The 24,007-nt window shown below is 45.1% G+C and overlaps 1 protein-coding gene across 1 annotated transcript in view; it reads left to right on the forward strand.

The window, feature by feature from the left end:
* LOC145406835 (esterase FE4-like) overlaps window positions 1-16,629 on the forward strand; it is a 52,984-nt gene extending 36,355 nt beyond the window's left edge. Inside the window, exon 12 of the mRNA XM_080277939.1 lies at window positions 16,616-16,629. Coding sequence (XP_080134065.1) covers window positions 16,616-16,629 — 14 coding nt within the window. The remainder of the gene's footprint in view (window positions 1-16,615) is intronic.
* The last annotated feature ends 7,378 nt before the right edge of the window (window positions 16,630-24,007 follow it).

The raw sequence follows: 24,007 nt of genomic DNA on the forward strand, positions 1-24,007 counted from the left end.
ACACCAGGAGGTAAATGGTGGGTGATTATAGTAGTAATGTAGGACCGGGGAGGTTTGTACAAAGGATAAGTATGATACAGGGGCAGTAGGGGAGACATGGCCATGTTGAGGGGAGGGAATTAGAAGGATATATACATATAAGATATACAAGGAATAATAGGTACAAATCCAGTAAGGGTCGAAGGTATATATAAACATAATGGGAATTACACAATAATAGTTTGATACATGATAAACAAGGAGTAGATATGAGAGTTCTAGTGTTGTTCTTCCTTCATTTTTTTTTTTTCGTTTTTGTTTTGTTTTGTGGATGTTCTGTAGGATACACTGTCACTGAGTAATGCATGAAAGAAATACCATCATTTTCTAGTAGGCAGAGTGCTGTTCACAGTGTGGGTAATTGAAAGATGGCAATGGTAGTCACGGAATGCGAGGGCACTAAGTACGGGGAGTTTCTACGTTGTGTGTGGGGCGTACTATGCCTGTAGCGACTCTGATTTCCTGGAGTCGACGTTCCATTTTTCTGACACAACAATGCACTGCACAGATGATGAGTAGAAAACCTATGAAAGCGATAACCACAGGGGGAAACACAACTGTTGGAGGAACCCATGAACGGCTGAAGGCCAGAGAAAATTGATCCATAATAAAATCACTGTCATTGAGGAAGGTGAGCATGCGCAAGTGAGGGGAGGTGATGGTAATGTTGGGAGAAGGTAGGGTTGAAGGCATGTCGATTGGTTGAAAGATGTCATAGGAGTGGGTACGAACAGCTTGGTGATAGCGAGTGGCGTAAGTGATGACGGACTCTGATTTGACGGTACAATAGTCAGGTGCTTTGTAGAGACCACTAGTGGGGACGGAGCGAACGGAAGAACCAGGACACATGATTGTGACAGAGATGGGAACAGCAAAGAAGAAGTACTGGACATGGTTGAGGTGAGCAAAGTGGACCGAGAGGTCAGGAGCTGGGACAAAAGAACAGGCCGAGTAGATGGAATGGTTGCGAACTAAAGCAGACTCACAGGGTGTAGCATTGCTAGGGAAGATAGCGAAAAGGTGGGCAGCACAGAGACGAGAGGTCGGAGTAAGGGAGGAACATTGCTGGAGGTCGGTGGAAGAAAGGAAGGCAACGGAAAGAGGATCATGGGAGAGGAGGAAATATTCTGAAGGAACAGAGACCTGTAACAAGGAGTTGTTGAGGCGGAAAGGGAAGGGAATGATGTGGAAAAGGTTAAAGGTTATGGCAGAACGGAGAGGAATATGGACGACGACGTATGTAGTGAGAAGAGTGGCTTCGAGAACAGGATAATAATATTCAAGGGAGGAGTAAGGGAGGACTGGGGAGAGACCGAAGGTGGAGTGAGCCCATTCCAGGACAGAACGGAGCGCTGAGACAGGTACTAAGTCGGCAGTGACACGTCCATTGATAGCATCGACCAGGATACGAACCAAGGTAGAGACTTGAGACAGGAGAGAGTCAACGGCCAGTTGGAGATTATCCATGTTGAGTTTGAGGTAGAAGAAGAAAATGTGTCAATGAGCTCAGTGAATCTGTTACTTATGCATTGCAACTGCCAGGAGAGTGGGAGGAAAAGGTTATAGAGATACTCATTCGGGTTGTGTGTCCCCATGAGGGCCGTGAGATGGTTCCTGATTCTGTGGAGCTGGTGCGCGTAGGCAGGTAGGGCAATGGCTACGTCGGTCAGGGGCGCAAGATCGTAGCGCAAGGAGACCTCGCCTCCTGAGCCGACCAAGGCCCCGGGACGTACTCCACCATCGTCCTGACCTGACCCAGACCCCAGGAGGGTCAGCACTGCCAGCAGGGAGATCGCTAACATCGTACCTAGAAAATCAGGGTAGAGTTAATGGGGGAGGTCGTGAAGAGGTTGATGGGCAGAGCGCAGTTTGGACCGATATTGATTGATTGATGAATGAGCAGGTGGAAATGGAGAGGAAGGAGACTGAGGGATAGGTGAAGACAAAGTAGACTGAGGGATGGGAGGAGGGGAAGAGAGGGCAGGAGGTTGTGTAAGTGACTCTTCCAACACGAGGCCACGGGGTGCTCGCTTTAAGTCATCGACGTGGACCCATCTGGTGTCCTTAGTGTACAGGTCCTGGAGGTGAAATTTGTTGCCTTGTTGAGTGAGGACGCGGTGGGGCCCTATAAATTTGTCATCCAACTTAGAGGAACGCGTATGGGAATAAGCAAAGACAAGATCGCCTACACTGATAGTGATAGGAGAGGCGGACTTATGTTGGCGCTGCAGCATGTCCTCCTGAGAGGAAGCCAAAGTGGATTGGACATACTGGTGGATTGTCTGGAAGTTGGCCAATTTTAGTTTAACATAATCATCCATGTTGTAGATGGGTTCTGGCTTTGAGGGTAAGAGAGAGTATGGGAGGTCCTTGTCAAAACCAAAGAGGACGAAGAAGGGAGATTCAGCAATGGATGCATTGATGGAACTATTGATGGAGGATGCCACTTGGGGAATCCAGTCATCCCAGGACGAACTATGGGAGCCTAGATGTCGGAGGCACTCTAAGATTTTACGGTTGTGGCGTTCTACAAGGCCATTGGAAGCCGGATGGTTAGGCACGACATTGCACTTACTGATATGAAAGTGGCGACAGATCTCATCGAGAAGGCTATTGTTGAACTCTGTACCGTTGTCAGTAAGAATGGTATGAGGGGTACTGAATGGGCAAATTACGTGATCTACAAGGGCACGTGCAACGCTCGTCGCGGTCTTGTTGGAGAGGGGTACGAGGACACAGTAGCGGGAGAAGTGGTCGACCGCTACGAACAAGTACTCAGCGCCAGATTCTGTGAGAAGTAGTTTTAAGAGATCAATTGAGACAGTTTCCCATGGTCGTGATGGGATTGGGTATTGTAAGAGAGGTGCTGGTAAGCCGGTTGATCCTTTGTGGCGGTGGCAGGAGAGGCAAGAGTCACAGTGGGCATTGATATCGCGGCGCATGGTTGGCCAATAGTATTTGAGACGTGCTTGGCGCAAGCATCGGTCTTTACCTGGGTGGGAAGCTTGAGGAGTATTATGAACAATATGAAGAACCTTTGGTACCAGGGCAGTGGGGACAACAAGTTGGCATACTTCGCGATTGGGCATATCTTTGCCTGTTAGCAGTGTTTTCCTGTACAAGAGATCATCATCTAGCATGAACTCATCTAGTGATACTGGCAGAGTAGGTAAGGTCGAGGCATTGCCAGATTCTAGGAAATAAATGACTTTGGACCACATGGGGTCTTGGCGCTGAAAGTTTCGAACAACTTCTGACGTTAGTGTAGTATTTTGAGTTACTTCAGGCTGCAGTGATGTTATAGCTGCTGCTACGTGATGTGAGAGTGCGTCTGCGACTACATTCAACTTGCCTGGTACATATTGAAAAGTGGGATTAAAGTCCTGGATGATGATAGACCATCTAGCTAGTCTACCTGTTAGGTTGCGATTCTTGAACAAATCACATAGTGGAAGGTGGTCTGTTTGGATATGCACTGGATAACCATAGACTATATCTCTGAAATGTTTCAAGGACCAGACTACCGCTAGCGCTTCGAGATCTGTGACACTGTAGTTACATTCAGCGGTTGTAAGGTTGCGACTAGCATACGCTATTACGCGCTTCCTTGATGCTTCATCGAGTTGCATCAAAACGGCACCAAGTCCAGTGCCTGAGGCGTCTGTGCAGAGAAGGAAGGGTGTGGTATAATCAGGGAACGCTAGAATAGGGGCATTTACAAGAGCTGTCTTTAGCTTTTGGAAAGCCTGTGACTGGTCGTTAGTCCAAACAAAGGGCACATTCTGCTTGAGTGAGTGGGTCAGAGGAGCAGCGATCTTCGCGTAATCCCGGATGTAGTGACGATAATAGCCACTGAGGCCCAGGAAACTTCGTACAGCGTCGGTAGTGGTAGGTTCTGGGAAGTTAATGATCGCCTTAGTTTTATCCTCATTAGTATGAATGCCTTGTGCATCTATGACATGGCCTAGGAATTTGATTTTCTTTTGCAGGAAGTCACATTTACTGAGATTGATTTTCAGGCCTGCGAGCTGGAGGCGTTCAAAGACTTGCTGGAATTTGGTAAAATGATCAGGGATGGATTTACTAACAACAATTATATCATCTAGGTAAGCAAAAAGAGAGTGTCCCATCATACCGCTGAAGACTGAATGGATAAGTCGCATGAACACGGAAGGAGCATTTCTCAGACCTAAAGGGAGTCTCTTAAACTGAAAATGTCCGGAAGGGGTGCTAAAGGCTGTAACTGGGCGAGAGGACTCTTCCATTTCGGCCTGCCAGTACCCGCTGAGGATATCTAAAGATGAAAAGACTACGTTATTGTCACCAAGGGATTCTAGCAAATCAGTGAGGACAGGTAACGGGAAACGGTCTGGAACGGTGACAGAATTGATCTTACGATAGTCGACTACTGGTCTAAAGTTGCCGTCCTTCTTTGGTACTAAGAAAAGTGGGCTATTCCATGGACTGACGGTGGGTTCAATAATGTCCTGGTCTAACATGTTCTGTACCATTTGATCTGTTTGCTTTCTCTGGCTGTGAGGCAATCGATACCCTGGTATGTAAATCGGCTGAGTTCCTGGGAGTAGTTCAATCGTATGTTTGACAAGGTCTGTTCTACCCATCGGTTCACCGGGTAAGGGAACCACGTTTCTGTACGAGGTCAGAAGGTCGAGGAGTTGAGGCGTATTTTCTGGGAAATCTGTGCAAGTGAGATGTGAGAGCATATCGGGTGAATATGTCGGCGCAGATCGCGTAGAGTTAATAGTACATACACCGATTGGCGTATCATCAGTCTGAATAGTAGGAATTGAGGAATCCTGGCACACCTTTACGGCTGCTGGGTATACTAGGAAGTCTCCAATCTTTACACCACTTTTAAGTTTTAGTGGAGCATTTGTGACATTGAGCAAGTATAGGTAGCATAAACTGTCCTCTAAAACTGTACACCATGCTGACTCATAAGTCAAGCCATTCACACAACATGTCTCAGGTAGGGTTAGTACATCCACTCCTTCTTTCTCACCGGCAACACAAAGAGAGACTTTGGTGAACTCATGCGGTAACAAAATTGTGCACGTATTCGTTACTGCACGTTTCGTCTCTGCGTGTTGGAGAAGATCATTCAGACTGCGTGAGGTAGGTAACTGAGACATGTCTGAGTCAGCGATAGTGTTGTCGGGAGAGGATGTAAGAGCCATGTTCGAGGGCTGAGATGATGTATCAGGAGACATTGAGGAATTTATGTCCTTGCTCGCAGTCAGTAAAGGAATGATCTCTGTATTCTCAGATGATGATAGTGGTGGTTTGGGCTAGGTTGGACTTTTTGGTAGTGATAGGGACAGAGGTAATTGAAGGACTGATTTGATCGTAAGAACAGGACGGGGACATTCCATAGTGTAAACCGGGAATCCAGAAATGTCTATACTACCACAAGCAGGTAATAATGCAATGGAATGTTGTGCCATGGTGGAGAAACCAATAAGGGCATCTGCGGGATACTGCAAGTCATTAGTGACATGAAATTCAATGAGGATAGGGGGCAAAGCTCTGTGGAGTTTGACTTCAAGGGTGACTCTTCCCTTAACCTTAAACTCTGAGCCGTTAACACCACATAGGCGAATGTCTGGTGGTTCTAGGAAACGGACGTGGCTGTGATGGCGATGAATAATTTGTAAGGAATTTTCGGAGATGAGATTTACCATAGATCCTGTGTCCAAGAATAATGATGTTGGTATGTCATGACTGCTTCCGAGAATGACTAAACCTGAGGATGTTATGGGACCTACATGGCGGATGGGGAGATGGGTTTCTGGTTCTACGTGATATTGGTCCGATACGGGCGCGGCGCTTCCCCCGACTGTGGGCGGTTGAGGTAACGACATTCCTCAGTGGTGTGGGTCGTGCTTGATTTGTGGTATTTGCAGTGTGGATGAAGTGAGCGGGAAGGCGTACGCTGTCTGGTTTGGGAGTGAGGACGTCTGTATGTGCGGTCGCAACTGGATGCTTGATGTCCAGGATGACCACAGTACCAGCAAAGAATCGAAGATTGTCTGTTCCGTCGGGCGCTAGATTGATCACGACCTGCGGTAGGAGAGCGATGTGTGGCAGGTCTACCGCGTGTGGTGGGACGGGAGCGAGATTGGTCTGGGGTAGTGAAGGTGTGACAGACTGAGGAGGCCAAGGGTTGGGTGGTGCCCTGACGCGTGTAGTTCGAACCTGTTCTTTCATGAATGACTTTAGTGACCTGAATAATTTTATCTCCTGGATTGAAACTGATTTCCAAGGCTAGCTCTCGCTGTTTAGGAGTAAGCCAGTGAAGGAATCTGAGGTAACCAATTAAGTCAGCAAAGTTGGTGAGTGAAAGCATTGGAACCCGTTCTTGTCTTCTAACCATTTCGTGCCTACCAATAATTGGAGCATCTCGCTACTAGTTGCTTTCATGGCGGCGGCAGCTTCGCGGAGCTTGGTATATTGCGCTGGGACGCGCAAGTCCTCATCTAGTTGGTTTAGGAGATTAATGAATCCCATGAGAGACACGGTATTTGAATGCTGGCAACAAAGGCTGATGAGTTCCGTACGAAAATCAGCAAAGGTACGAATGCTATCGAAATGTCCTGCACGGATCGCGGATCCGATGTCTGATTTACCGTGATGCAAGCGACCGAGGAGGTAAGCTATTTTGAGCGATTCCTCGGTAATTTGTCTATTATTTATTTCGGTTTCGACTTCTCTGAGGAAATCATAGACAGACCAAGTTGGGTCCTGGCCGGTAAATTTGGGACGATTGGCATCGTCGAGATAGATAGACTGTGGAGGGTTGGCCATGGCTGGAAGTGGAGAAGTGGCGGGAGGAGAGGTGTGGGTGAGAGAGAAGGTAGTGGCAGTTAAGGTCGGGGAAGACGGGGTATGAAGGGAGGCAGGAGAAGTAACGACAGTGGAAGGAGTAGAGGAAGAAGAAGGGAGAGTAGAGGCAGGAGTAGAGGAGGAGGTGTCTGGATTTACGAGGGTAGGGCGGGTAGGAAGTAATTCTGCGGGAAGTGAAACGGGAGTCTCAGGTACAGGGCGGTGGTACTCTTTGCCACTTCGTAAATGAGTGATTGTGTTAGAGTCGGCAGATGGGGTATGAGCAGGTGATGTTTCCGGGTCGAGAGGGCTGGCGTGAAGCGGTTGACGTGGAAAGTATGACATTTAATGCGGCAATGGAAGATGAAAGGATGAAGATGGATACGTAGGTGGAAATGTATAAATAACAATGAGAGAATGGAATACACTAGGTGTGAACATATGAATGAAGGTGCGGGGATGAATGGCTTAAAGAAAATGCGAAGGATGAGAAGGATAATAAATAACGTAGGTGAAGATGAAAACGGGGTAATGAAAATGAGAAGGAATATTTACAATAACCAATCTGTAGGGAAAATTGAGGATAATCTCTAGAGAAAGGAAAGATATACTATAGTTACACAGTAGAAACGGGAGTGTCGAGATGTATGACGTGCAGGGTGGCCGGGCGTAGCTGGGCTGGGGCAGGGCGGGGCGGGGCGGGGCGACGGGGCGGGGCTGGGCGGGGCTGGGCGGCAGGGCAGAGACAGCTGGGCGGAGAGGAGAAGAGACGCTGCGATGAATCACCGGCAGGGAGTGGCGGTCGTAGGAGGCTCCGTAATGCAGACCAGATGCGGGCGACGGCGGAGGCCGGGGGTGGGTGGTGAGGCAGATGTCGGCGCAAGGCAGGTGTAGAGCTGGTGAGTTGCAAATGCAGAGAACGGTGGTGGGCAGGCAGCGGGCAGACAGTGATAAGTGGCACCGTGGGGGCAGGAGCTATGATGAGTCCGGAACAGGTGCCAGGAACAGGTGCTGGGAACAGGTGCAACAGGTGCGTAGGTCGGCGACGGCGACACGTGCGGTCAGGAACAAGGCGTATGGGTGCGGTTGTTTGAGAGGGGAGCACTGGTGAGAAAAATGGTACACTCGAAAAGCACAGCCAAGGTATGACACCACTAGAGGCACGGAGGAGGGGCAAGGCTGGCAGATGCGAGACATCGTGTATCTTGCTGTATCACAAAAAATCCAAGGAGGCGGTCAGAATGTGATGGTTCGAAACACCGCTGCTACCAAATGTAACTTGCAATACTTTGGTGATAGAAACTCCGTGCACAAACAGCTAGATAAGGAGTTTATTACAAGGTCACAGTAAAATAGTCTACCCTTCTCGGCTGCCCGATATCAACTGATGCAATAACGCCGTCTTCAGGCGTGGGAAAGCATGCTGACCTAGCAAATTTAGTGGGGGCATGTATGCATTGGGGGGGGGGACATATATACATCGGGGGTAGACATATTGTGGAGGGGGTACATTTGAAAGACTGGAGATCATAGGATGTAGGCAATACAGAGAGAGGGAGAGATTCCACAGTTGACATGTTACATATATGAATGACTGGGAGTAACGGTTAACTCTTGCATTAGAGAGTTGGACAGAAAAGGGATGAGAATTTGTTGCCAGATGGGTGCTGCGCACCCATCGTGGAGATGGAGGGATGCAAGTGGAAAGTTTAGAGGAGCAGTGGCCATTGAAGAGCGATAGAAAAGAGATAAAGACGCAAAAGCGCGGCAAAAAAAGAAACAGAGGTTGAAGGGAGCCAGTTAGAGGAGGAGAGTTAATGAGACAAAAAACCTTTGACTCCACCCTATTGAGAAGAGCTGTATGTAGGGAGCCTCCCCACACTTAAGAGTTGTACTCTACACAGGGGAGATAAAATCCGTGTATAAAGTCAACAACTGTGCAGGGGCAAAGAAGGTACGGAGTCGGCTTAGCACACCTAATCTCTTGGAAGCAGATTTTACAAGAGATGTAATGTGATCTTTCCAAGATAAGTCCCGAGTAAATGAAACCCCAAGCATGTTCAAGGATGATGCAGGATTGAGCTGGTTATTATTAAACATTAGTGAGTACTCCTGCGGAGGATTTTGTCAGGTTGATAGGTGTAAGAACTGAGTCTTTGATGCATTAAAAACAATAAGATTATTTTTGCCCTAGTCAGAAATACGAGTTAAGTCAGCCATTAGGTGTGGCATAGCCTCATCCCTTATTTGTTGAAGTTACTGCTGAGTCTTGTTTTACATTAAAGATAGTGGCCTGTGAACAGCAGGTGATTTTCTTATGTACTTGTCACTCCGATTCTTCTGACTCCTTTTTTGCTTTTTTATGTATGATGGCAGGATCTAATATTCTTTGCACCATTTATGAGCAGGAATTGGCAGCACTTGATGTCCATCCCTCAGATCAGCACTAATGCTCAATATGCTAGGTAGGTCTCCTTCTGTGGCAGTACATCGGTCAGCGGTGATTGGCTTATCACAAAAAGCACAAATATCACATTGTTCTTGTGCTGCCATCTCGCTTCATTCACACTGTCTCCAACCCATGTATGTACTTCTCTCTCAACACTTCAGTCTGTCCCTAAGCAGAAAAGTAAAATCATCTGATGAAGTAATCTTTAGTTGATAAATTCATAGCAAAAATATCAATATAGATTTATGATTTTTTGCGTTTGGTACACGTTCTCTGTGAATATCAGTGACAAAGAATTCTTTGAATAATACTGTTGCAGAAATGGATTTATCACTCCTTGAAACCCATAAAAGGTGGTATGATATGACCAAGTGTGAATTTTAGTCACTAGGCTATATAAGCTTCCCATACTGATGGTAGCCATCTTGGATTATTCGTCCCCCACGGTTAGCTTACGTGGAATATTTAGATTATCCATTGACTTTGACTTTGGAGGCTTCTATGTAGCTTTCTTGAAAAAAATCAGGTTTTTCTATTTTTTTTTTCCAGGTGTATTCTTAATGCTCCTGGGCTAAATGAGTGACCAAGGCAGATGCATGCTCGCATGTTGGTTCTGATTATTAAGAACTTCACAGAATGTGGAGTTCTTATTGATATTGTAAATAAATATATATATATATATATATATATATATATATATATATATATATATATATAGAGAGAGAGAGAGAGAGAGAGAGAGAGAGAGAGAGAGAGAGAGAGAGAGAGAGCGAGATGGGGCCCCCATCATCCATCCACTTGCCAAATGATTTCCTGTAAACCAGGAAAGCATTTACAATGCTGGGCGGTAACCTTATAACCAACCGATACGTGTTCCCTACGTGACAGGAAGTGGGTTGGCGCAGGGTTAGTGCCCCTCCCCGGAAAACGACTAACTAAAAATACGAACAAGAAGCCTCGGACCAGGACTGACCAAAAGATGATGACTAAGGACCGAACAAAGGACATGATATGGATGGCGACGTGGTATGTAAGAGGTGCATATGACGAGGTGAAAGAGAGAGTGATTGTCCAGGTGCTTGAGGATGCGAAAGTGTATTTATGTGGATTAACTGAAACTAAATGGAGAGGAGAGAGTGTGAGAGAATGGGAGTATGGATGAGGTAAATGTGGAGGAAGTAGGTGAGAATAAGAGTGCAAAAGAAGGAGTGTGTATTGTTGTGAGTAAGAGATGGAAGGAGAATATAAGAGAGTATGGATCAGTTGGCTCAAGGATTGTGTGGGTAAGATTGTAAGCTGGACTACGAATGTGGGCAATTGTGTGCGTGTATGCACCAACGCAAGATCGTGCAAGTAGAGTGTGAGAAGAGTTCTGGACAAATGTGGAAGTGTGCATGGAAAAGTTTGAAAGGAATGAGAGAGTGTTTTTGACTGGTGATGTGAATGGTAAAGTAGGGAATGTGAAGGTGGATTGAGTAGTTGGTGAATGGGGTGTGCCTGCTGAAATAGATGAGAATGGCAGCGCTTTAGTGGACATTTGTGCCACGAGTGGGTTGGTGACAGCCATAACCCTCTTTAGGCACAAAATGATCTACAGGTATACATGGTGAGTGATGAAAAGGGTGGGTGGTGAACTGAATGAAAGGAAGGAAGTGATTGGTTATGTGTGTGTGGTTAAAAGGATGCATAGGTGTGTAATGGATGCAGGAGCATATTGAGGTTGGGGGAGTGGACTTTCTGACCACCACCAAGTGGTGGTCAGAATCAAGGTCCAAGTAAAATGGAGAAATAGTAGAAGGGAAGGACAGGAGGAAGGAGTAGATGCAAGGAGAGTGGAAAGGTTACAAGAGGATGAGAAAAAGGCAGAATATAAGAGAGACGTGGAGCAATGATTGGGTAAATATGGATTGGAGCAGATGGGGGATGTGGAAAGTGTGTGCAAGATATTCACAGAAGAAGTATGTGCAGCGTGTGAAGCGATGTGTGGGGTGAAGAGAAGACGAAAAGGGATGCAAGGAACAGCATGGTGCAATGAAGAGGTGAAACAGGCTGTGGCACAAAAGAGGAAAGCATATAATGAATGGATTGGAAATAGGGGCATGGACTAGTTGAGAGACGGAAGAGAGGGTTATATGTAGAAAGGAAGAGAGAGGTGAAAAGATTAGTAAGAGAGAGTAAGAAGAAAGTGGATGAGGAATTTGGAAGGAATTTGAGTGTAAAGTGGAGGGACTTAAGAAAATGTTCTGGAAAGAGGTAAAGAGAGTTAGACAGGGTGACAGCGAAGTTAGTCAGGGAGTGAAAGATAAAAATGATATGTTACTAGTGGAAAAGGAGGAAAAAGGGAGCAGATGGAGAAAACACTATAAGGAATTGCTGAACATAGAGAATTAAAGTAATGCGAGTGTAAGTGGCTGGGGAATGGCTGGGAGAAGGAGGAAGGTGAGAAGTCAGGAAGAAATCAGTAGAATGGAAGTTGTGGAAGCAATAAAGAAAAACAAAATGGGGAAAGCCCCAGGAATGGATGGAATGGGTGGTGAAATGCTGAAGCATGGGGGAGAGATAGTAGTAGAATGGATATGAATGATGTGCAGATTGGCCTGGGAGGAAGGTAGAGTCCCAGAGGATTGGGAGTCAGGTATAGTTATTTCCTTATACAAAGGAAAAGGGGAAAACGAAGTGTGTGGTAATCATTGTGGCATTTGTCTTCTTAGTGTAATAGGAAAAGTATATTGTTGGATACTTATTGACAGAGTTAGGGGAATAACAGAGGATTTAGTTGGAGAAGAACAGGAAGGTTTTAGGAAGGGAAGAGGTTGTGTAGGTCAGATATTCATTCTTAGACCTTTAGTGGAAAAGTTTCTGGGAAAGAAGTTGTATGCAGCCTTCATGGATTTGGAAAAAGCATATGACAGGGTGGATAGACAAGGACTGTGGAAAGCATTAAGAATATATGGAGTAGTTGGGAAGCTGTTGAATGCTGTGAAGAGTATATATGAAGGTGCTAAGGCTGCAGTGCATGTGGATAGTTAACTAAGTGCATTTTTTTATTTGAAGGTTGGGATGAAACAGGGATGTGTCATGTCTCCATGGTTGTTCAATCTGTACATGGATGGGGTTATAAAAGAGATACAAAGTAGGGCAGTGGATTTTGGAGTGGCCCTAATTTGAGAGGGCAGTGCTTGGAAACTCCCTGTACTGTTGTTTGCAGATGATACTGTGTTGTCAACCCTCCCAGGCACATTGACGCGAATTGTGTTCCTTGTGGTTTGGGACATAAATGCACACAGACACGAATCACATTCCTAAGGAGAAAACCCACCTTCAAAAGGAATGTTTTGGGCTGTTTTGCATCAAATTTTGGTGCGTTCTAGCAGTTGCATCCCTCTTCCATGGTAAACACTTGGTAACATAGTAGAGCCTCCTTGGACTCTGTCCATAGCAATAAATATCAGTATCTCACAAGCAGTCAGGCTGTAGGGTTGCACCGCATGTGTTGTCCCTTTAAACATCACTCATCCCGCCCGAACCAAAGCCCCTATGGACTGAGTGTGATAATATATTATTTCTGAGCATATTTTGATGTGATTTTGTCGATGGAACATAGATATATACCTTGAAAAGATATGGTGCCCGTTATCAGTCGTTAGGCCTAGGGGCAAGATGCGTGTTCACTGTAGCGGGGTTCTGCCACTAGGCCCTATGCTGTGAGTACATTTACGTATATAGTGAAGCCAATGCCCAAACTGTATTTTGTGTGAAAGATATAGTGGCTGGGCTTTGTGATATATTGGAACTAGCATGCCTTAGACACGCCATAGCCATAGTGTGGAATGAGGCAGGTGTTACCTGTACGCCGTAGTTGGGAAGGGATTATTAGAGGTGTTTAGGGATGGAATTTGATAGTGATATTCTATAATGTGTATGAAGTTGTTCGAAATATACGTCAAACATGCTGCGAGTGTTCGTGAAGGAGTGTGGTGTGTGCCAATATAGCGGTGCGTCATAAATCTCGAGGTGAAGGTGCTGCATCATGGTCACATTGTACCTTAGTAAGGAACGGAATAATTGCAGAGGTACGGGCGGAATCATTGTGGTAGTCATGTATTTGCATATGATTTAGTGTGAAGTGTACGTGAATTGAGCTGCGAATGTTCGTGAAGGGATAATTTTAGGGTGCATAGCATATGTTAGAGATACCTTAGCGGCAGGTGTAGAGGTGACATAAGGACACCTGGGAAGCACAGACATCATTGAACAGGTACTGTACCATGCTCAGACATTTAGTGAGAAGTTATACTTTATGTAGAATTTACGTGAAATGTGCCACGAGTGTTCGTGAAGAGATATTGTGGGTGCGTAGCGTAGATAAACTATACCTTAGTGGCAGGTGTGTGGGGACGTAAGAATGCCTAGGAACCGCGTGCGTCATTGAACAGATACTGTACCTTCCTCAGGCATTTAGTGAGAACTTATACTTTATGTAGAATGTATGTTCAATATGCAGCGAGTGTTCGTGAAGAGATATTGGGGGCGTGTAGTGTAGGTTAGCGATACCTTAGCAGCAGGTGTGTGGGGACGTAAGGATGCCTAGCAATCACGTGCATCATTGAACAGGTACTGTACCTTGTTCAGACATTTAGGGAGAACTTATACTTTATGTAGAATGTACGTGAAATGTGCCGCAAGTGTTCATGAAGAGATATTGTGGATGCGTAGCATAGATTAGCGATACCTTAGCGGCAGATATGTGGGGTCGTAAGGACGCCTATGAACCACGTGTGTCATTGAACAGGCACTGTACCTTCCTCAGACATTTCGTGAGAACTTATAATTTATGTAGAATGTATATGAAATGTGCCACGAGTGTTCGTGAAGAGATGTGGGTGCCTAGCGTAGGTTAGCGATTCCTTAGCGGCAGGTGTGCAGGGACATAAGGATGTCTGCCAACCACGTGCGTCATTGAACAGGTGCTGTACCTTGCTAAGACATTTGTTGAATATTTATGATTTACGTAAAATGTTAGTGATACGTGTCACGAATGTTTGTTCTGGGATATTGTGGGTGCACAGCATATGTCAGTGAAACCTTAATGACAGGTGATCAGGGGACAGAAGGACACTGGGCAACCAGGGACGTCAGTGGACAGGTACTGTACCTTGCTAAGACAATTGCTGATTATTTATGATTTGTATAAAATGTTAGCAATATGTATCATGAGTGTTTGTTCTGGGATGTTGTGGGTGCGTAGCGTATGTCAGCGATACCTTAGCGGCAGGTGAGCAGGGGATGTAAGGAAGCCAGTCAGCCACGGACGTCAGTAGACAGGTACTGTACCTTGCTAAGACAATTGTTGAAATTTATAATTTCTATAAAATGTTAATGGTATGTGCCACGAGTGTTCGTGCAGATATAGTATCATGTGTTGGGGGAACCTTAAGGCAAGGAGAACAAATATATATATATATATATATATATATAGAGAGAGAGAGAGAGAAGAAATTTCATATATATTTATAGATAGATAGATAGATAGACAGATAGACAGACAGACAGGCAGATATAGATATATAGATATACACTATATATACATATGGCTACATGGCACACATCCACACAGACGTCTGTGGACAGGTATATACTGTACCTTGCTAAGACAATGGTTGATAAATTATGATTAATATGAAATGTTAGTGATGTGTCCCGCGAGTGTTTCTATAGCTATTGTTAGGGTGTACATCACGTGTGGGAGGAACCTTAGGGGAAGGAGGGCAGAAAAAAATTATCTATCTATCTACTATCTGTCTGTCTACATATATATATATATATATATATATATATATATATATATATATATATATATATATATAAATGGAGCCTCTGTGGTACAGTGGTAAAGTGTGTGTTTTCGTACACTGAAGAACGAGGGTTCATGCCCAGCCAGGGTAATAAACTTTGGAAGCGTTCTTAAGGCCATGTACTGCATTGTCGGACACAAGGGGTGCTGTGGTTGAATCAGAGTCGCATACTATAAAGTATGCTTGCACCCAGCTGGCTTGTGTGGGCCGATTACACTTGTTTCACAGACTACTGTACACACATTTCCAAAGCCACTCCAACACTACAGTTACAATTACAAGCACTTCTCACCCTACATACAATCTCTACTGGACAGCCTAAGCCAATTGGTAGAGATACATTGGCTGTATCGTCTCCATTTCTGTCAGGATAGGCCAGCCCTCCAGTGGACATACAAACGGCTGATGAGATGATATATATATATATATATATATATATATATATATATATATATATATATATATATTCCTTGTTCCTATGATCTCCAGTCTTTCACACGCAGTGTGTCCAGGCATCTCGAAATGATCGAATCTTCAACATGCTTGGGGTTTCATTTACGTGGGACTTATCTTGGAAAGATCATATTACATCTGTTATATCTGCTTCCAAGAGATTAGGTGTGCTAAATCGACTCCGTTCCTTCTTTACCCCTGCACAATTGTTGATTCTGTACAAGGGTTTTATCTGTCCCTGTGTGGTGTACAACTCTCATGTGGGGAGGCTCCTCACATACAGCTCTTCTCAATAGGGTGGAGTCAAAGGCTTTTCGTCTCATTAACTCTCCTCCTTTTACAGACCTCCTTCAACTTCTGTCTCATTGTTGCACTGTTGCATCTTTATCTCTTTTTTATCACTACTTCAGTGGTCACTGCCCCTCTGAACTGTCTGCTTGCATTCCTCCACCTCTACGACGGGCGCGTAGCACCCATCTAGCAGCAAAATCTCATCCCTTTTCTGTCCAACTCTCTAATGCACGAGTTAACCGTTACTCCCAGTCCTTCATTTATGCAACAGATCAACTCTGGAACTGTCTCCGTCTGTCTGTATTTCCTCATTCCTATGATCTCCAGTCTTTCACACGGAGTGTGTCCAGGCATCTCGAAATGATCGAATCTTGAATTTGGATCTCTCTTGTATTTTGTTTTTCTCTTGGTAGGAACAATATTTGCGGGCTCGCGGCCTTTGGTTCCTTCTTTTTGGAAAAAAAATGTATATATATATATATATATATATATATATACGGCACACACCAACGGATGGCAGAGGACAGGTATTACACCATGCAAAGACACTGAAAAGTTATCGTTTATGTGAAGTGTTCATAAGTGGTGCAGTGATTGGTCGTACGGAAAGATATAACATCACTGTGTAGTGTTATTCTCACTGGAATGTGTTGCGTGACAATGGATAATATCTCTTGTTTTTCAGCTGAGAACCTTTAGCTTATACTGAACTTTAGTGTGTCAGTGTTTTGCCATGATGGAGAATATGGATCTGTCTTCTGAGGAGTGGCAGAAAGTTCTCTTTGAGGAGGAGACCGAGAGCGAGGAGGAGTTGCTGAGTGATGCTTCAAGTCGGGATGACTGGGATAATGTCCTGCACCACTCCCTTCGGGAGGCTATGCCCCGACCTCTACCACCATGGGAGCAGACACCACCACCAGCAATGGGATCACCAGCCCAGCCATCGTCTTCACTTGGACGTCAGGCATCGCCTTTGGTTGGACCTCTCGCTCCAGCAGCCATTGTGGTCTCTCCACCTCTAGCCTCCAATTCCCCTTGGCCAAGCCCATGTTGCAGGGCCTAGTTACGTTACACTGGCACCTACACGCGGCGCAGTGTCTGTGGTGCAACTGGTGCAGGATGCAACTGTGTCATCGTCCCCTGCCCAGTCGACATGGGCGCTGTCTTCGACAGCATTCATCCACCCCTGACGTTTTGCAGCAGCAGGAGACAGCCTTGTCATCCTTATCGCCGGAGATGTCACCTTCTTGACGAGACAGTTGTGGTCTGTGGCCTGGCTACGGGGGGCAGCCAAGGGGTGGCCGAGGAGGCAGAAGGGTGTCAGTAGGCTGACTCACTTCCACCACTGGGGAAGGTGTTGCTGCAGAGGATCCAGGGTGGAGCAGTGGCCCAGTCACACCACGTAATGGGCCCTTCACAGGATCCCCAGGAATGAGGGTGGATCTGCCAACAACGCCACTGCAGTTCTTCCAGCTGTTTTTCACCTGGGAGATTGTTGATGTATTTCGCCCACGACACCAACAGCTATGCATCATTCCTGGGGATTATGTTGGACGCATGGTTCATCTGTAATGATGAGGAGATGGCCAAGTCCCTGGGGTTATATTTTTTCACGGGGGTGGTCAATATGCCGACCATCAGGATTACTGGAGAAGTTCCCATCTCCACAGCTACCCCTTTTTCCAGCGGATGATGAGTGGGAGGCATTTCAGGGCCATACTGAAACACTTCCATGCCTACATCTCACTCACATACCCCAGGACAATCACAATTGGCTCATCAGGGTTCGCATGGTGATGGAGTACCTCCTTCTGCGGTTCCAGGACACCTACCTACCTGAGGAGCACCTCAGCCTTGACGAGGACTCACTGGCGTGGAAGGGGCACCTCAGCTTCCGTGTCTACAACCCCATGAAGCCCTCAAAGTATTCCATCAGGTTCTACATCCTGGATGAGGCTTCCTTGGGGTACATCTGGGACTTTGAAGTGTATACGGGGCAGAAGAAGATGATGGAGAACACTGTTTGGGGCCTCGTAGGACTGCTGAAGGACCAAGGATACAACTACTGTATTATAACTCTGTATCCCTGTGTGAATGACTCTCCAGTGCAGGAACCTATGTGTGTGGGACCCTACGCCTGACAAGAGGAGCTCCAGAGCAGCTGCAGGACATCACCAGGGCCAAGAGCCTGCCAGAGGGGGACATGGGAGCAAGGTACAAGGACAATGTGATGGTGTTGCTGTGGAAGGACAAGCGCATCATCAATATAGTCTCCACCTTCTACAGCACAAGCACCATCCAAAAGCAGGTTCGAGGGAAGACCAGGGGTCCTGACAGGACTGTGGACAAATCCGTCATGGTGGAGGACTACAACCAGCACATGGGTGGGGTGGACTACTTTGACCAGATGGTCCAGTATTACCCCATCCAGTGGTGGATCGTGAAGTGGACCAAGAAGATCACTTTTTACTTCATCCAGATGGCCATTTTCAATACGTTTGCCCTGTATAAGAAGTGCTCACGTGGATCAGTCAGTCTGCTGGAATTTGTGGAGGAGATAGTTGACAAGCTCCTCCACTTTGATGAATCAGAGTGGCCTGCATCAGGGCACGTCATCCACTATGCCCCTGACCTTCCAACCCAATGGCCAGCAGAACCTCTGGCACTTGTGGCACATGCAGCAGCACCAGCACAGGTGCCACCACCATCGTCTCCTGGGCCAGCACCGTCTCCTAGACCAGCACCAGCACAGGTGCCACCACCACCACCAGGAGCAGGACCAGCTCAGGAGCCAATGCCATCATTGTCTGCAGGACCAGCACGAGTGCCCAGACCATCTCCAGCAGTTCCTGGTCTGTTGGGAGAATTTGCCGCCACTGCCATGCCCAGCCCTGCAGCTGCACCTCCAGGACGACAGAACCCGGGAAGACCAGGTGGACATCCAACCAAGCGTTGGAGAGTCATCAGCGACAGAGTGTGGTTGGATCACACACTAGGCCATCGACGGGAGAGGATCCCCAACTGGAGGAGGCTCCAGTGCACCCTGTGTGCCCTGGCAAAGATAAGAAAGAACATAAGTCATATGTGTCCTGTTTGTGATGTGACGCTTTGCGTGGGTGATTGCTTCGAAATGTACCATGCCGATAGAAGTATTCCCTAATGGAGCATACACACACACACACACACACACACACACACACACACACACACACACACACACACACACACACTACATAACTCCTCATCTTCAAACCCCACAAGGTCCTGGAATCAGCTCAACACCCCTGGAGGAAGTGAGTTTTCCAAATTTTGTTGAATTGTACATTGGCCTATTTCAATGCCTCTATATTTTTCACACAAATAACCATTTTCTTCTACATATTACACATATGACAGAAAGTACAGCTTCATTACCAGTAACTAGGAAAAAGAGTAGTGGTCATGTTGAGTAGGTTATAGCACTATAAAAACAACCCTTGGAGATTTTAGCCTGTACATGACAAATAAACAAACAAACAAACAAAAAGCCTTTTGTAACATATTCTTTAGGAAAAGGCAGGGGGAGAGAGTGTCTTTTTTTTCTCGCGGTAAAACTAGGCAGCGCTTGGAGGAGTAATCTAACTTTGTTGTCCAATTACTCGAAAACTATTGGACGTATCAATTTCCTGTAAGAACCATAATAAAGTTCAGTGATTTCTACGTATGTTCATAACCAAAATATAACCCTTTGGGAGCATATTTTGTAGGTAAAGGCGGGGGAAATAGTGTTTTTTTCTCGCTTGCTGTAAAAAGTAGGCAGCGCTCGGAGGAGTAACCTAACTTTGTCATCCAGTTACTCAAAAACTATTGGACGTATCGACTTCCTGTAAGAACCATGACAAAGGTCAGTGATTTCTACGTACATTCATCACCAAAATATAAGCCTTTGGGAGCATATTATGTAGGTAAAGGCGGGGAAAGGGAATGTTTTTCTTCTCGCGATAAAACTAGGCAGCGCTCGGAGAAGTATTCTAAAATTGTCATCCAATTACTCCAAAACTATTGGACGTATCGATTTCCTGTAAGAACCATGACAAAGATCAGTGAATTCTACGTATGTGCAGAACGCAACAATGTAATATCTCTGATAAAAAGTCGTTGTTACATAAGCAGGAATATAAAGGCTGTTGTGTGCCTTGACGAAAGTGCAGCACTGCCGTGAGTACCAAGCAGTTTTTTGCGATTTACTCGGAAACTATGAGGCGTATAAAAAAAATCTGCGGGTACCATGAGAAAGCTCATGAAATTCTACACAATATTATAAAATAAAAACTAAGGTGTGCGAGAAAACTTTTGCGGTAGAGCTCCCTGAACAAAAATTAGTTTTTTTTTAATGGCTTTCAGTTTTTGGCTGTTTTCTCGAAAACTGCAAATCGTATCACAACCGGATAAAGCTCAATAGAAAGCTGATGAAATTCTCTTTCAAAACTTCTAATAACATTTTTCTGTATCATGGAAAACATTCGAATCATGATGTTGGGAAGTGAGCTTGACATTCTGAAATGTTTATTCATGCCAGCCTAATGCACTGTTATTCGTGTTTTTTTTTTTTTTTTTTTTTTTTTTTATCAGCTAGAACAAACATCGACGAAGATGATGCTGTAGGTTTTATGGCGGTATATTGAGGTTTGGATGGGGAAAATAAGGTGAAAATATGTGTTTTCAGCAGTGTATGGGCGGGCTAGCCGGGCAGGCAGTCGGATAAAATCGTGTCCCGTAAAACTTGCTGAAAATTATCCGTGTGCAAGAGGGTTGAGTGAAAACGAAGGGGAGCTGCAAGGCTTGGTGGATGAGTTTGGGAGTGTGTAAGAAACGGAATCTAAAGGTGAATGTAGGGAAGAGTAAAGTGATGGTCTTCGAGAGAAATGAAGTCAGTGAATGTACAGTGAGGTTGGATGAGGAGGAAATTGAAAATGTGAGTAGGTTTAAGTACTTGGGTAGTGTGATGAGTAAGGATGGAAGTTTGGAGGGTGAAGTGCTGGAAAAGGTACAACAAGGAAGAAAGGTTGCTGGGTCTTTGAAAGCAGTGATAAGAAACAGGGAAGTGAGCATGGAAGTGAAAAAGTTACTACATGACAGTATTGTGATACCAATTCTAATGTATGGAAGTGAAGCTTGGACCTTGGTGGAGGGACACAAGTCAAGAGTGAGAGCAGTGGAAATGAGTTATCTGAAAGGAACATGTGGAGTCACATGGAGAGACTGACTGACGAATGAGGATGTGAAGGAGCATTGTGGTGTGGATGTGGATGTGATAGGAGGCGTTAGGAGAAACACATTGAGGTGGTTTGGCCATGAGGAGAGGATGGAGAGTGAGAAACTGACGAGGAGAGTGTATGTGAGTGAGGTAGAGGGGGGGAGAGGGAGGGGGAGGCCAAGGATAAGATAGACGGATGGAGTGGAGGTGTTTGAGAGAGGGGGTGTGTGAGCTGTGAGCAGGGCATTGAAATGGAGGGGGGACTGGGCGACGTGGGGGCGATATGTTTGTGTCCACCCCGTTTGGGATTAAGGTGTCTGGCAATAGAATAGAATAGAATATACATATTTTTTTGAGGGGGGGGGGAGATCTGGAAGGCTGGTATTCCAAGGTCGTTCGAGATAGAACCTTGATATTTTCAGGACTGACGTATCTTGGTTGCAGGCTTCTTTTGACAGATTTTATTTCTTTCTAGCACTTGCACCGTAATAATGCCTTCAATTTTATTTTTCAAATTTTGCTCTCCTGCACAGCAAACACTACTGAATCGATTGGTTTGCAAATGTTTTAATATGTATTCCAACTCTATCTAAGTAACCTTTACGATTTGGCCAAATCAGGGGGACTAGCTAGGCTATAAGTGGATAATTATTGGTGAGTTAGAGTATTAATCATATCCTAATTTTCTAACAGACTTCTAGTATTTAAATTTAATAATTGTTTTTGTTAGACTAACATTCGTCAGAAAAGAGAGTGCAAAAATTTCTGACATTCTGGTGCCCCGAGTGAAGAATACAGATGTGTGCTGTGACTTTAGCGGAGTTCAAGGTTGGATTCGTGGGTTCGACTCCGCACGGTAGCGTGTCAGACGCCGACCTCCAGGCGAAAAATCTAGTTCCCTGTCGAATGCTGAGCGGCGGTGTGCCATGTGGGATTCGTGGAACAGAAACCGTACTATCCTTTTGGGGGAAAGTCCAATGCAATATTAAAATACCAACTGGTTCTGAGCTCAAAGTAATTTAATTATTTTAGATATCTGATTGTGGTATATATACTTCTTGCGGTTTAACAACCCAAGGGAAGAGGTTTGAAATACAGTAAAGCCCTTCCCTCCAATCATCTAAATTCAAAATGCAAAGAATAAAAATTTAAAATGTAAATAAGAAATCAGCCAAAATGTCTATTTCCTTGTTACAGGTAACGAGAGCTACAAATGACTACGAAGGTATTTGAGGAAATACCTCTGTCAAGGGAGAAATTAAATATTCTTTTGAACGTATTAAAAGACATATGGACTATGTATGAAGAAAGCTACATTAATTTAGAAACAGCATCATTAAGAGGAGATGATAAAGATCTGTTGGAGTTGGAGATTACCAAGGATGACAGTAACTTAGAGGAATATATAACAATTGTGAAGCTGTTTGAGTCAAAATTAACTAATTCCACTGCAGAAACTCAAGTTGTGGAAATGCGGAGAGAAGCTGCACTGCCACAAATTACGTTCCCAGAGTTTGATGGGGAGCAAAATTGGAAAGCCTTTTGGGATCAGCTTAAATACTTAGTCCATGACAAAACAGACCTCTCCAATGTCAGTAAACTCTCCTATCTGTTAGGACAGGTCAAGGGCATGCCTGTTGAAGAAAATAATTATGAGGCAGCTTTGACAATCCTTAGAAAGAATTATGAAGATGGGGAGCAGGTCATTACCCAGTTACTGAAAGCGCTAATTGAATTACCCATACCCAAACATGATTCTGATTCCTTGTAAAACTTTCGGATTGCAGTGAGTTGTAGTATAGAAGCTTTAGGTACTTAAGAAGATGTAAAAGCAGCTGATTGGGTGCTTTCTTGAACTGTATCCTTAAAGCTGCTACCCAGAATCAAGGATACCTTGTATGGTATGTACCAAAAGGATCATTGCTCCTGTGTGGAGACTGAGAAGGGCTTAAAGCAACTCTGTAAACATTTGCAAGGAACAGTAAAAACCTGCTGAAAGTAAACAGAAGGCTGAAATAAGGAAAGGAACCACTAACCAGCTGGCTGGGAAACCTAAGTCAGGGACAGATAAGCCTGTAAATAAAGAAGAGGTTGGCACTTTTCTCAGCTCCTTAAAATCTGAGAAGAAAGTATTAAAGACAAGGAATAGACAAGCTGGAGAAAATAAGGAAGTAAAAACTTCCGTGGTAAAGGACAGGAATGTTTGTGTGTTTTGTAGTGGACAACATTCCAATATATCTTGTCAGTGTTATCCTGATTATGCTTTTAGAATAGTGAGGCTGCAGAAATTGGGGTGTTGTATGATTTGCATTAATTCAGGACACATTTCCATGGACTGTAAGAGCAATGTAAATCTGTTTCAAATACAAAAGAGATACTCATCACAGTGCTTTGTGATGAGATTCCTAAAACCGCAAGACTCAAGTAACAATGCCAGCTGCAGTTCCAAATGCAGATGTGAAAGTAATGATGGAAAATAGAAGTATATGGGGAGGCGTGGCCTAATCGGTAGAGAGGTGGCCTGTCGTTCTAACGGACCCAGATTGAAATCCCCGCTGGAGCAGGGAACAGTTTAAGGATTTGAATTTCATTAAATCAAGCTTTACTGATCTACCAGAAGGCCCGCCGACATGTCGTAAAAATATCCCCGCTAATACCAATACACCAGTCCTGTATGAGACAGCCCTAGCATGTATTCAATATGGACGGTGGGTGTTAACGCCGAAGTGGTGACATGTAGAGGTGTATGGTATGTAGGAGGACTGCTGGGCCTTGATAGCAGGCTTTGAAGCCTATGCCCAGAGTCGGACACACACACACACACACACACACACACAAAAT

The sequence above is a fragment of the Coenobita brevimanus genome, chromosome 8 (assembly GCF_032717465.1).
Source record: "Coenobita brevimanus isolate Jiangsu-jjx chromosome 8, ASM3271746v2, whole genome shotgun sequence".
In the NCBI taxonomy this organism is placed as follows: Eukaryota; Metazoa; Arthropoda; class Malacostraca; order Decapoda; family Coenobitidae; genus Coenobita; species Coenobita brevimanus.